This window comes from Lampetra planeri, chromosome 14 (assembly GCF_965212315.1).
Source record: "Lampetra planeri chromosome 14, kcLamPlan1.2.h2, whole genome shotgun sequence".
Taxonomy (NCBI): domain Eukaryota; kingdom Metazoa; phylum Chordata; class Hyperoartia; order Petromyzontiformes; family Petromyzontidae; genus Lampetra; species Lampetra planeri.
In genome coordinates, this window is record NC_136120.1 from 2,186,374 (window position 1) to 2,199,834 (window position 13,461).

At 49.4% G+C, this 13,461-nt stretch overlaps 1 protein-coding gene across 1 annotated transcript; it reads right to left on the reverse strand.

Moving 5' to 3' along the window:
* Positions 1-8,762: 8,762 nt before the first annotated feature.
* LOC144722291 (uncharacterized) lies at positions 8,763-12,437 on the reverse strand. The gene is made up of 2 exons (XM_078600406.1): positions 12,070-12,437; positions 8,763-9,241 (listed from the first exon to the last, which is right to left on the reverse strand). The coding sequence occupies exons 1-2, from the start codon at positions 12,304-12,306 to the stop codon at positions 8,954-8,956; spliced, it is 525 nt and encodes a 174-aa protein (XP_078456532.1). The 5' UTR covers positions 12,307-12,437; the 3' UTR covers positions 8,763-8,953.
* Between the last annotated feature and the right edge of the window lie 1,024 nt (positions 12,438-13,461).

Genomic DNA, 13,461 nt, shown 5'->3' on the forward strand with positions numbered 1-13,461 from the left:
CAGCTTGTGTTGCCACTCATTCACGTCAAACGGTCTGAAACATCTACTTCAGTGTGCCTCAGACACATTTGCAGATACTGCTGCATGGAAGCTAACTGCGGTGGGTGTACAGGATGAGTGATTGGTACCTAATGGGGTTCTACTCATCGTGTTATTGGCTGATACAGGGACTCATCTACTTACGAACGAGTTAGATACCAGAGGTCTGTTCGTAAGTCGATTTGTTTGTAAGTCCAACATTACTCCTGTCGATTCCAAACATGTACAGCATGTACACTAAACACGGGGATGGCTTTAAAAATTGTACAATCTCATGTAGATGCAGATGCCACTGGATCTTCATGTTCTGCACATGTAGATGTCACCACCGCCATCTATTGCGTGGCGGTTGAACTTACGACTCTCGGTCCAAACAGGCGACTGGACATACGGACAGGCTTCTTCGTATCTCTGAAAGTTCGTAAGCCGAATGTTCGTGCGTTAAGAGTCGCTCTACATTCATTCATATAACGCTGACTTAAAAGGGAAAAGAAACATACAATAGGTGACATTTGATGGACAATGGATCTTTTTCACAGGGTATGAATGATGCCCTCATAGCACATACATGATGCTTAATAAGTAGGACCATTATATTTTTCATTTTAAAGCAGTGTTATGGACGAATGCGTGGAAGTGTTTTGTTATTTGTGCTTGCGCACAGCTTGCCAACGCAGCAATCAGCACCAAAGCAGCATAACCAAATAATTCGTCCCCTGGGTGATAGCAATGTGGATCACTCCCTGTCTTGGGCAGTAGATGGCAGTCTCTGGAACGAATTTCCTGCCCACCTCTTGGACATTTCGAATGGCTCCATTCCCCATCCCCCTCTTCCAGCCACAAAACGACGGCAGCTCTCACATCAAATCAATAAATGCAAAAAGGGGGTTGAACGGCCATACGCCCGAAGTGGAACTGCTGATACCCCCCCTCCCGCTGCTGTGCTACGCTGCTTGACGGCGTTGTGAAATCCCTTCGGCCAACGTGTGTCTCGCCACGTGCTGTGGGTCAAGCTGATTTCCTACTCGAATGCATATTGATGCGGTCTCCCCTTTACAGCCAAGCCAGTGGTGGAATCTCCACATTCACGGTGGGGGGGGGGGTGAGTCTATCCGCAGTACAACCACCTTGCCAATTGTATCGACCCCCCGGTGTTATGATGGGCTGGCTACAAATCCCCTGACCGGGATTTGAACTCGCCAACCTTGCCACTGCCAAGCTGCTCGAGCTCTTACACCGAGACACGTGGACGTGCTGGGAGCCGTGCGCTGACTGGAGGCGGGCGGGTGAGATAACGCCTTTGAGATAACGCCACGGTGTCGTTATCTCAACAACAACCGCCGTTCTCCACCAAGTGGCGGTGATGCCACTACGGCGCTTGCGCCAGGCTAGGTGTACCTTGTGAGCAGTGGCGGGCCGTGTATTTTACACCGAGGCCCGCAATTAAACTACCTTCAAATAACCTCACCATGACACGAGGGCTATAGGCTATTGTCATTCGACATAACCATCCCATATTCACAGTGACGGTAACCTTTATCGAGTGTAGTAAAGTGATTTATCACGAAGCTCAACACCTATGAGAGTTACAATACACTAATTGCAGAGACGTGAATACATGGTGACTGAAACCATCAAGGATGTACCACTATTACGCAGTATGACAGGATGCTGCATCACAAATAGACGTCACATTGCCCAAATCAATGTCATTACTAAACAAACGAGAACAAACTCACAACAACCAGTCACATTTGCTCTTATGACCACCAAGCAAGCAGAAATGCCGTAAAACACAAATAACACAATCAGGATTCAACAGGCTTCCCCACAGAAACAAATCTCAAGTACTACATCTAAAAAAATAAACGTCACCAAAGAAAGTTTAAATAAATCTTAGATGATGCCACATTACGTGCTAGCTAGTTTTACTTCAGTTAGCTAACTGGCCCTCCGATCACGCCACATGAACAAGGCTAACGCAGGCGGCTAGGCAAGCTAGAAGGCTCTGGCGTGTCAAAGAACACGCCCAACATGGCAAACTCGAAATCTGATTGGTTAAAGAAGATGACAATCAACAACATCGTCCCCATTTGCTTCAACAGCAGAGGGGATTCACTCGACATTCTGAAGGCCTCAGGGTAGATGTTTCACCCGGAGACGGCACAGGTGGAAAATCTGATTGGGTAAAAGCTCTAATTTATATGAGCTGCACTGGAAGCAGCGCAACTGAGGGAGAAAGTAGCAGTGAAATGACGTTAATAGACTGATGAGAACGAACTTTGTAAAAACAATATAGCATTATTGAAAGTGTATATATTAAATTAAAAATATATAATTTTCTTATTCTGACACTCTCTAGGCCAGCAGAGAAGGCCTTGCTGGCTCTGACGGCCCGCCTCTGCTTGTGAGGCGTTATCACAAACAACAAAAATGCCCCGTGTAGCCTTAACATACTGCACTGTGGAGGCAAGTGCTGTTAGCGAGCACCTATGAAGACCGGCACGGTATACTCGGGGATGGATGGTCAGCACCACTCCCGACTGCCTTTGGCTCCCCAGTGGCGATGTTTACACACCGCACCAGGTACTCATTTCAGGCTGAGTTCACCTAGGGGATGGCCAGATACCGGTTCAGATAATTGTCACTGGTGTTGGCCGTGAGCGGGAATCGTGGGGAGGCCCATGACCGGTTCAAATAATCGCCACCCAGGGGTTCGTAGCGCAGCGCGCTAACCGCTACACTTACCGCTCCCCATTGTTATCACAGCCACAGTGGCACACCCAGCCCCAATTCCTCCCACACCCACGAACAGAGTCCACTGGTGTCCACTAACAGCTCCCTGTGCAAGGAAACAACACCCAGGCGAGTTTGCAATGCCTCACCACCCTTCCTCCCAGCCCTCACGCCGACACTTATGCCCCATGTTGGGTTGCCACCTCAAAAGTACACAAAAAAATAGACATTACCAGAAGAGGGAGAGAACTACACACACAGATGCACCATCTCGAGTGCGAGTGGTGTGTATTGTTTACACAACACTGGGGCAATTAATGACGTACATATTTGGCAGGACACTTACCGCAAACAAAAAAGATGACGATCCCTGGAAAACCAGGACAGGTGGCAACCCTAGTCGCATGAGGCCACCCTTCTTCCAGGTCACCTTCATTTCTCCCCACCCAATGTCACCCCCCCCCGCCCTAGGATATTCTTCTTCCAATGCTGTCTCCCTGTCCTTCTGTACCTCGGGTGGCATCCTTAACTGCCCCCCTTTCCAACCTCGCATGGTGCTGCGTCTCTCTCGTGCTCGACTCCCCCCCCCCCCGTAGGAAATGGGTCACAGGTCCATTCCAGCCCATTAATCCGGAGGAATTTTGGTGGGCAAATTAACAACAGCTGGCGATATATATATAAAACTCCCGCAGCTATATTTTTGCGGGTCTTTTCAGTTATAAATAACACGAAAAGAAAAAAAAATCTACAAATGCAAACCTTTTTTTTTGGGGGGGGGGGGGGAATGCGTAGCTAACAATTGCGGTATTTGAACAACATGCGAAATGCATGATTAGTTAATTTGCTATCAAAACAACGCATGGCCTTTCAGAGAATGTATTTAAAACCAATGATATAATGTTTGCGCAAAACACGTATTTTAAGTTAAAAGTGATTGAAACCACAGATGGGGTGGAGTAATGCATACAAATTGTGCTTTTCAGTCATGTGAATAGTCGGTATATGGAAGACAACATTGTGACTATTGCACCTGGAATGTTTAGTCATGTTCTAAATAGAGGGCTCCACGGCAAAATGACCAACAACAGAGACAACCAGATTTAGGAAATTGCGGTAAAATTTGGAAAGAATTTTGATTTTGGTATAGCTAGGATTATGGTTAGATTAAAAGTGAATTCATTACTTTAAACATGGAGATTATGTGACCACTAAAAACTTTACGAAGGTCGCAAAGCTGTTTTCAAGACAATTTACAAACAAAACAAACCTCATGTACAACTGGTTTGCTAATTAAAATAATTGACTGCCGGAGGGACACAACTGAAAACATATCAGAATACAGATACATATATACACACACACACGCACGCGCGTGTGTGCGTCTAACCCGGTGTTTCTCAAACTTGTTTTGGCCCGCGGGCCACTCAGGCCTGGAGACAAAACGCATTCACTTCTCGCTCTCTATACCAGTCATACTAAATGATTCATATTACCGGGAGATAAAAAGGTCTTAGTTTTTTTTATATATATAAAGAGGTGGGGGGAGGCATTTCGATCTCAGGATGAGGGTAGTTTAATCAGGGCAGTTTACCCAACTTAATTTTTTAAATATAAAATTTCACGAGTCAAATATCAATTAGTGCCCGAAACAAAAGATAGAATAAACATTGTCATTAACTTCCGGATCAACCTGCATTTGCATCACAGCCCCGCGGACCACCTAGAGGGCTGTCGCGAACCGCACGTTGAGAGCCACTGCCCTAGAGCACTGGCCTGCCAGCTCTAGAGCAGTGGCCTGCCAGCTCTAGAGCAGTGGCCTGCCAGCTCTAGAGCAGTGGCCTGCCAGCTCTAGAGCAGTGGCCTGCCAGCTCTAGAGCAGTGGCCTGCCAGCTCTAGAGCAGTGGCCTGCCAGCTCTAGAGCAGTGGCCTGGCAGCTCTAGAGCAGTGGCCTGTCAGCTCTAGAGCAGTGGCCTGCCAGCTCTAGAGCAGTGGCCTGCCAGCTCTAGAGCAGTGGCCTGCCAGCTCTAGAGCAGTGGCCTGCCAGCTCTAGAGCAGTGGCCTGGCAGCTCTAGAGCAGTGGCCTGCCAGCTCTAGAGCAGTGGCCTGCCAGCTCTAGAGCAGTGGCCTGCCAGCTCTAGAGCAGTGGCCTGCCAGCTCTAGAGCACTGGCCTGGCAGCTCTAGAGCAGTGGCCTGCCAGCTCTAGAGCAGTGGCCTGGCAGCTCTAGAGCACTGGCCTGCCAGCTCTAGAGCAGTGGCCTGGCAGCTCTAGAGCAGTGGCCTGCCAGCTCTAGAGCACTGGCCTGCCAGCTCTAGAGCAGTGGCCTGGCAGCTCTAGAGCAGTGGCCTGGCAGCTCTAGAGCACTGGCCTGCCAGCTCTAGAGCAGTGGCCTGGCAGCTCTCGAGCAGTGGCCTGCCAGCTCTAGAGCAGTGGCCTGGCAGCTCTAGAGCAGTGGCCTGGCAACTCTAGAGCAGTGGCCTGCCAGCTCTAGAGCAGTGGCCTGCCAGCTCTAGAGCAGTGGCCTGCCAGCTCTAGAGCACTGGCCTGCCAGCTCTAGAGCAGTGGCCTGGTAGCTCTAGAGCACTGGCCTGCCAGCTCTAGAGCAGTGGCCTGGCAGCTCTAGAGCAGTGGCCTGCCAGCTCTAGAGCAGTGGCCTGGCAGCTCTAGAGCAGTGGCCTGCCAGCTCTAGAGCAGTGGCCTGGCAGCTCTAGAGCACTGGCCTGCCAGCTCTAGAGCACTGGCCTGCCAGCTCTAGAGCAGTGGCCTGGCAGCTCTAGAGCAGTGGCCTGCCAGCTCTAGAGCAGTGGCCTGCCAGCTCTAGAGCAGTGGCCTGCCAGCTCTAGAGCACTGGCCTGCCAGCTCTAGAGCAGTGGCCTGGCAGCTCTAGAGCACTGGCCTGCCAGCTCTAGAGCAGTGGCCTGGCAGCTCTAGAGCAGTGGCCTGCCAGCTCTAGAGCAGTGGCCTGGCAGCTCTAGAGCAGTGGCCTGCCAGCTCTAGAGCAGTGGCCTGGCAGCTCTAGAGCACTGGCCTGCCAGCTCTAGAGCACTGGCCTGCCAGCTCTAGAGCAGTGGCCTGCCAGCTCTAGAGCAGTGGCCTGGCAGCTCTAGAGCAGTGGCCTGCCAGCTCTAGAGCAGTGGCCTGGCAGCTCTAGAGCACTGGCCTGCCAGCTCTAGAGCACTGGCCTGCCAGCTCTAGAGCAGTGGCCTGCCAGCTCTAGAGCAGTGGCCTGGCAGCTCTAGAGCACTGGCCTGCCAGCTCTAGAGCAGTGGCCTGCCAGCTCTAGAGCAGTGGCCTGCCAGCTCTAGAGCAGTGGCCTGCCAGCTCTAGAGCACTGGCCTGCCAGCTCTAGAGCAGTGGCCTGGCAGCTCTAGAGCACTGGCCTGCCAGCTCTAGAGCAGTGGTTCTCAGGGTGCGGTCTCGGAATTCAAACGTATGAAATAAAAGAGGCGATCAAGAACGCGGGAGGGGGGGTGTGGGGGAACTGATTTGACGAAGAAAAGCAACGTACCATTGTGTGTAAAAAAATAGCTTTTATGGATCAGAACACGAACAAAGAAAGGAACAAAAGCTGAAAAGTGCGCAAACAAGCACGTGGCGACAGTGGTGAGAATTGCACCATGTGTCGCAAAGAGGAGCACTTGGATCAGGTTTACAAAATAATGCAACAACGATAGACGCCACATTGACTGCTCATCGAGTGCGGTGGGCCAGGGGAGGACATGTCGCCGGAAGGAATGACTGCCGGTGCTACAGAAGCACGACGGAGACTGCCAAAGGAGAGGACACCCACTGTGGAGGAGCAGCAGCAGCAGCAACAAGATCGGCTCATGCGCATGAGTCGGATGGATCGTGGCAGCGCAGGTTCATGAAGCACGTTTGAAGGCGTAGGGGAGGGCTTCATCCAGCAGTGGGTAGACAATGGCTGCAGATAAACGAAATACTAATACGCATTCAAACTGGTTAAGGTATATTTTTTACCAGGGCAGTTTACCAAATACAGTACTAGTATACATTAAAACTGCACTTAAACTGCAAGCGAGTTAAAAAAAGCATACGGCCTGCATATATTCAAACACCGAATGTTACAGATACACAAGAGGTTGTGTCTAATTTATGCTGGAATTTCAAATAAGTGGGGATTTAAAGGGACAAAAAACGGTTAAAAAAAGGTACAGGCTCCAATATTTTAATATCCCAAGGCACTAATTCACGACGCTACAACAGTTGCAATTTTTTTATCACGAACAATTCAGGTGTCACGCAGCCACGCACTGGCCTGGCAGCATTTGTGTTGCACGGGACACCCGCACACCGGCATGGGACAACTGGTAAGGATGAACTTATTATTATGATTATATCTGACCAGCTCATCGTCAGAGGAGCGTGTCAATGCAGGAATGCCGTGCACGCCACCGCACCACGGGCGCTAGGCAGAATGCAAGACCTAATGTAAACAAGGAGGGCCAGTGTTGGCAGAATGGAGCGCAGGAGGCAGCAACAAGGCTTGGGACACGTGGCATGAATGAAGCCAGGTTTGGCAGAGGCCCCCAAGTTATCATATTTCACCGCTCGCACTGTGACGAGTGCCACCTGTTACCTATTTCACGTGATCTTTTTCTCCCCCCCCCCTACCCACCTCTAAATTTGAAATGCTTATCAACAGTGTGCTACAGTTATTGCACGTATGTTTAGCTCAGCGTGCGCAGCTAATAAGCATTTCAAATTGACATATGACAAATAGAGTAAGCGGGGGGGGGGGAGTGTTATAAATGCCCCCAAACAGGTGGCGACCCCGTGTAACCTTCGTCTCCCCGGCCCCCCCACCGCCACTCGTAGGGCGTGAATTCACAAAGCGCCGTTATTCCCCAATGCCACGCAAGAGGGCTTCACAAAGTGTCCTGAAGCTGCAAGGGCCACGGAGGAACGAAGTCCTGCGATGTGTTTTCGGGCCGTGGTGTCCAACGTTACGCTCCCAGCACGTGCAGCCAAAGGCGCCGTAACGCCGCACGATACAACCCGGAAAAAATGTCACAAAAGAGCTGCACAGCACAAATCGCGGAAACCCTGTGCAGCGAGGGGCAGTGTTTAGATTTGAGGGGCCCCCAGACAAAGCTAATGATGGGGCACCCAGCCACGACTGACAGCCTACAATTACATGTGATAGACACTACACTTGGATGTATCATGGCTTTTAGATTATATGGTCAGTCTCTGGGTTAGTAGGCAACGGCCATATGATTTTAAAACATATGTTTGTTATTTTTTCCCTCCGAGCGTTATCCCGCTTGCGCTATTGGTGTCACGTCACGAGATGAAGCGACCCGATTGGAACTCGCGTAGGCAGCGCAATGCTTCGTGTGAAAATAACGGCCCACGGGTTTCATATGCATATCTCTGAGTTCCCTTCAAGTGACATCTTGACCACACAGTCGGGGGGGGGGGGGGGCAGGACTTTCCCACTCACCCTGCCGCTATGCATAATGCTGCAGCATGGAGTCCAACCGATATTTCGCACGTTCGATTAGAACTACGTACGGTGCAAAAGAGGTTCAACCTAAAAAATGTAACCTCAAAGCTGGAATTTAACTAAATTAAGTACAGAACCAAATTTGATACAATGGGGTTTACTTTGTACCGGCATTGGTGACCAGTCCGAGACCATCGACTCGCTGAACTTGCATCACGGATGGGCTGCCTGTATTGAACCCAGGCTCTTGGGGGTGCCAGCTCAGCACTCCGTCCTCTGAGCCACTCGGCCACTTCCACTGCCTGACCTGGCTGATGCTTGTATTGGTCGCGTGGATTTTCCTCTCAGTCCTCTGTTTTTTTTCTCTCCACATTTAGAATGAACATGCGTTTCTAGTATTTGGCTACTGATATATATTTTCACGTGATAAGCCACCTCATTGGGCTATCATTTGTGGCCAGGTCGCTTCTGAAAAAGAGCTATATAGCTCAGTGGCATTACCTGGTAAAATTAAAAAAAAGTTTAGTTTAGTTTGACATATGCTCGAGCAAATGCAGCGATGCCTCCCTGGGATAAGATCTCCCAGTGCGCGATCAGTTACACTCGGTTGGGGCCATGCAGGGAAGCGGAAGCTGGTGTGTGGGCCGTCTTAACCGAGGCGTGGGATGAAGCTGCTTCGCCGAGCGTTGCCTGCCGTGGCGCACACGACAATTTATCTGGAGCAGTGGAACGCCGGAGACGGCGTGACGTCCAACACCGCGGACGGAGAGTGGAACGCTGTGGCCATTGAGTCCGGCGTCGTGGCTGGCGCGCAGGACGACACGGCTTGCGCGCGGTGAACTGCGCTGGGAGAACGGGGTGCCTCGGTCGGTGTGCACGGTGGGAAGAGGGCAGCAGCAGCAGGGCCGCTTGGCTCTCTCCACGCTCTCATCGAGTCGATCTCCTTGCCCAGGTGCAGCAGGGATTTTGCCAGCTGGCAGTCCTGTTGCCGCATTTCTAACTGCACGGTGTACAACACACACACGCGCGTGCACAATAGACAATCATTCACCCATTTGGTCATGCGAGAGCAGTCAGCGAACGCCTGTTAAGGACTCCCGCAGCGCATAAAGGTGGGGGGGGGGGGGGGTGTGGCTCGCACTTTGCCCAGCTGCCTTTGTCTCCCCAAATGTTGATGTTTTGTATACCACACCGTGTACTTATGTAAGGCTCAGCTGGCCTAGAGGAGACCCAGGACAAGATGAGAGACCACTTCCCACTGACGTTATCAGGTCGCCAGGGTTTCAGCAGTGCGCTAAGTTTCAGACAGCAGACAAAACCGCGTAAAAAGCATTCAGCCTTTGTGCAAAAGCCATGACCATTTGCCTCAAGAGGTGCATTGTGGTCCTCTTCGTCTTAAGCCACCAGACTCGAGTGACCTGGCAACCGACGACACGAGACACGCGTGTGACACGCTGCGGAGAACATTACACTTCATGCCCCCATTGTGTCTGCAACTCGGTTGGAATTTACAATATAACATACACGCTGTACGAATTCGTATGATATATATATAAATGATGTAGCACAAATCCGTTTGGAAATATTGTTCGATTGGGTGAATGAAGCCCCCCCCCCCCCATCACACCGTGTCAGCCATGGGGTTGTTTGATCATACTTCGCTGTGCTGGTGAAGATTGTTTAAATTATTTAGATGTTTTGGCTGCTACAAATTTACATATGATAAGTCGCTTCGTTTGTGGCCAGGTCACTTCTGAAAAAGAAGGTAATCGGGGTTTTACCTGGTACAATAAATAATAGATTAGTTTTACTTTTATAAAAAGTTATTTGCTTACCTCTTTCTACTGTGCACTCCTATCGTGTTTTTGTATTGTTTGTTGTTGTAACTTTCTGACCCCGTGCCCCTACTGCACATATGTGACAAGGAGCTTTATATCTCATCGGATTCCTCCAGTATAAATACATATCCTGATTCTGATGATTCTGATATGAGGGGGCAGAGGGGGGGGGGAGGCAGGACCAGCTCAGCTTTCACGATCCATGTTCGCCACGGCTGAAAATGTAACTCGGGGGTTTTATAGCACAATGCGTCAACCACTATGCCTTGCACCAAATAATTGTATTTCATGTATGCACGTATGTTGAACTTATTTTGCACCATATGTAGCCAACCGTGCTCATCAGAGGTGCGGGGGAAGGACAACAAACCAACCACAACAAGCAATTCGAATTAAATGAGTTTTCAATCGAGATTTTAAAGTGCATATCTCCAGTGGCCTTCTAATATCGGAAGAAAGAGCGTTCCAGACGGCCGCAGAGGCGCATCTGAAAGCGCGCGATGTGGTGACCGTCTTTGTTCGATGGTTAGCCAAAAGCCGCTGCGAGGATGACCAGAGTTCGCGTGGTGGTTTATGCTCCTTTCAAAGTGTTGCCAGCTCTATAATACAGGGTGCTTCAAAATAATGTTAACACTACCATGGGACTATCGTTTTTGATGGAAAAGAACGAACACTGTAACATGATAAGAAATGTGATGCTATTAGCTTCTAAAAGTCAAAGAGTCTCCACTTGTTCGCCATCATTGTCAACACGTGCCTGGAATCATCTCCAGGTGGCACAATTCTTGTGGTATTGTTGCAAATTCTCAGAAGTGTTAAACACATTTTTGAAGCACCCTATATAATTATTTTGTTAGATAAATGGATAAATTAACGCTGATGAAATAAAAAGGATGTATTGTAACAAACACATATTGGACAAATAGTGTAACAGAAGGGAATACATTAATTATGAATTTACTTAGCTTTAATTATCACGAGTGTCTGAAATTTAAATGCCTACTCAATAGATGTTTTTACAATGCAGAGCTGCTTTGCTTCGTGTGGTAAGAAACTGAAGGACCTGGAGAAACCCCATCACGCGCATGAGGGGACAACAGTCGAAGGTCCACGATGCAGATGCTTGCACGAACCAAGTTGCTGTACTGCCGCCTTTTGTTTGCGACCAACAACATGCCAGCTTTCGATATGTTCGTAATTTTGAGGTTGAACGCAACGGAAGTTGTCCAGCGCAAATGTGAAATAGTCGATGTTGAATCTCTGTTTCCCTGAATCCCTGATTCAACCGATGCCAACAGAGATGTCGGGCAGGAAGCAAAGTGAAGATGGTTGTCACGGCGACACTGGACCGATACTCTTCGATGCAAAGCGACGATTCATCGGTGAGCATCAATGCAACAGATAACAATGCACACATTTAATTGTGTGAGAACCATTTGCGTGCTGTTGATGGAAATTGTACGCAAATTACATGCCCATGTGTCATATAGATTAGACGGTGGTGCAAAATATGGCACTGACATTTTTTAAAAAGTATACAAATAAAATGGGAAAAACGAGACAAACAATGATGATAGATATTTGATTCAAACTATGATATGCAAAAGTTTGCAAATTCACCACATAACTGGGGGGTGGTGAATTGTTGCATACCACTGCATGACTGCTTTGGTAAAAGAATGTTGTTTTAGAGGTCAGGGCTTTAAATAACGCTTGGAAATGAGGCACATTAATTTGCGAACTAGCCAATAAAGCAACCATAATGCAACATTAATTTAAATAATCGAATAAAGAATGTCATAGTGTAATTATAATGCTAATTTGACATTATTAGCACGTACATTCATGACTAATTTAGCCAGGCACAGTTCAAGCGAATAACATCAGCACCTCTTGTCACTAGATACCGAACGTGACGAACTTAGAACGCGGACGAACTTCCACACGACTCGAGATGAACGTCAATATGGAATCAACGTCGAAGCCTCACCAGTTCAGTCCTGATCCAGCTCAAGGCCCCCTCGATCTTGGCCCTCCTCAGCTCCTCGCTGGCCTCCCGGTGTGCCCCGTGTGGCCGCCCCTTGCCCTCTCGCGCCCCGGAGCTGCCACCCGGGTGCCCTTGCCCAGCCGCCGGGTTCTGGAACGCGTCCCTAAGCCGGTGGCGGATGCTCTGCAGGACGAGCTCGGAGACGGAGTCCTCCTCCAGGTCGCCGTGGCCGGCGTTCATCGCCGCTGTGCCGGCGTTCTAGGGACGCCGTCGGACTCCGTCGCGGACGACGATGACCAGCAGCAGCAGCAGCAGCAACAAAGCTCCCTTTAGTATGCTAAACCTCAGAATGCCACGAGGTCCCACGCGTGAATTGAGGAGACAGCTCGGGGGGGGAAGGGGAGGCGAAAAAAAAACAAAAAAACTTTCCTCGCTGATAATCAGGATGCAAAAAGGGCTCCACACAGAGAGAGGGACGACCGTCGTCTCGGTCGACCGTTAATCGAGCCCCGCACAAGAGAAGTTGGTGTGTGAAGGGAACGTGTTTGACAAGCTTGACCGCACACCAATATGTAGCGGCGCGGTCCCATGCTGGTTGTGTTGCCTTGCGTGGGGCGGCCACGGATGCATTTGCATACCGGCCACATTTTTACGGTGCCGTTTGCGCGTTGTTTCGCGTGTGTGGGGGGATTTTTTTCCCACCGGAAAGCAGAGCCGCTGGAAACCAACATTTACTTCGCCTCCTCGACGACGCGGCGTGTGTAGCCAAACCTGTGAATGTGCCACTTAACGCTGACGTGTGCATGGAACGGCAAAATAAATGGGGCGCCTTTGAAAGGGCCGCATAGATAGACGGCGCTGTGCAGTCGGGCTCTCAGCATTTATTGCCAACGTGTTGAAAATCCCAGTTCAACATGCATTTCATTTATAAACGGAATGGATTAATTAGAAATGTCCGGCTCTGCCAAAGGCCAGAGAGCTGGTCCCAAAGCGTTTCAGCAGTCAGGGTGGATATCGTCTGGAACGCTGCATTGTTGTCGTTGCTGAATATTGAACGTGGCTAAGAATTTGACACCAGTTGTCAGCTTTCAGCTGTCTGTGACTGAATTGCACCATGGCTCACTGCAGTCATTTATTCCGTGGATTAAAAACAACATAGTTTAATCTAAAAAGTTAAAGTAAGTATTATAAATTAGAGTAATTGTAAGTAAATGTAATAATTGCAGTAAAATAATTTTTGGCAAAATGTTCTTATTTTAGTATAAGTATTTCTAGGTTGCTGTATGAAATGTAGGAAATGACACTGGTAGCACGGTGACCCCGGTGACCTGAGTTTGCTTCATGGCCACGGCTAACATCAGTGGCGAGTGATATCTGACCCCCTGCTGGGCACCT

Excerpts from the sequence above, each read along its gene's own strand:
- LOC144722291 (XM_078600406.1), bottom strand. The coding sequence starts at position 12,306 with ATGAACGCCGGCCACGGCGACCTGGAGGAGGACTCCGTCTCCGAGCTC. Across the intron at positions 9,242-12,069 it reads GCTGGATCAGGACTGAACTG|TTAGAAATGCGGCAACAGGA; the intron begins GTGAGGCTTCGA and ends TACACCGTGCAG.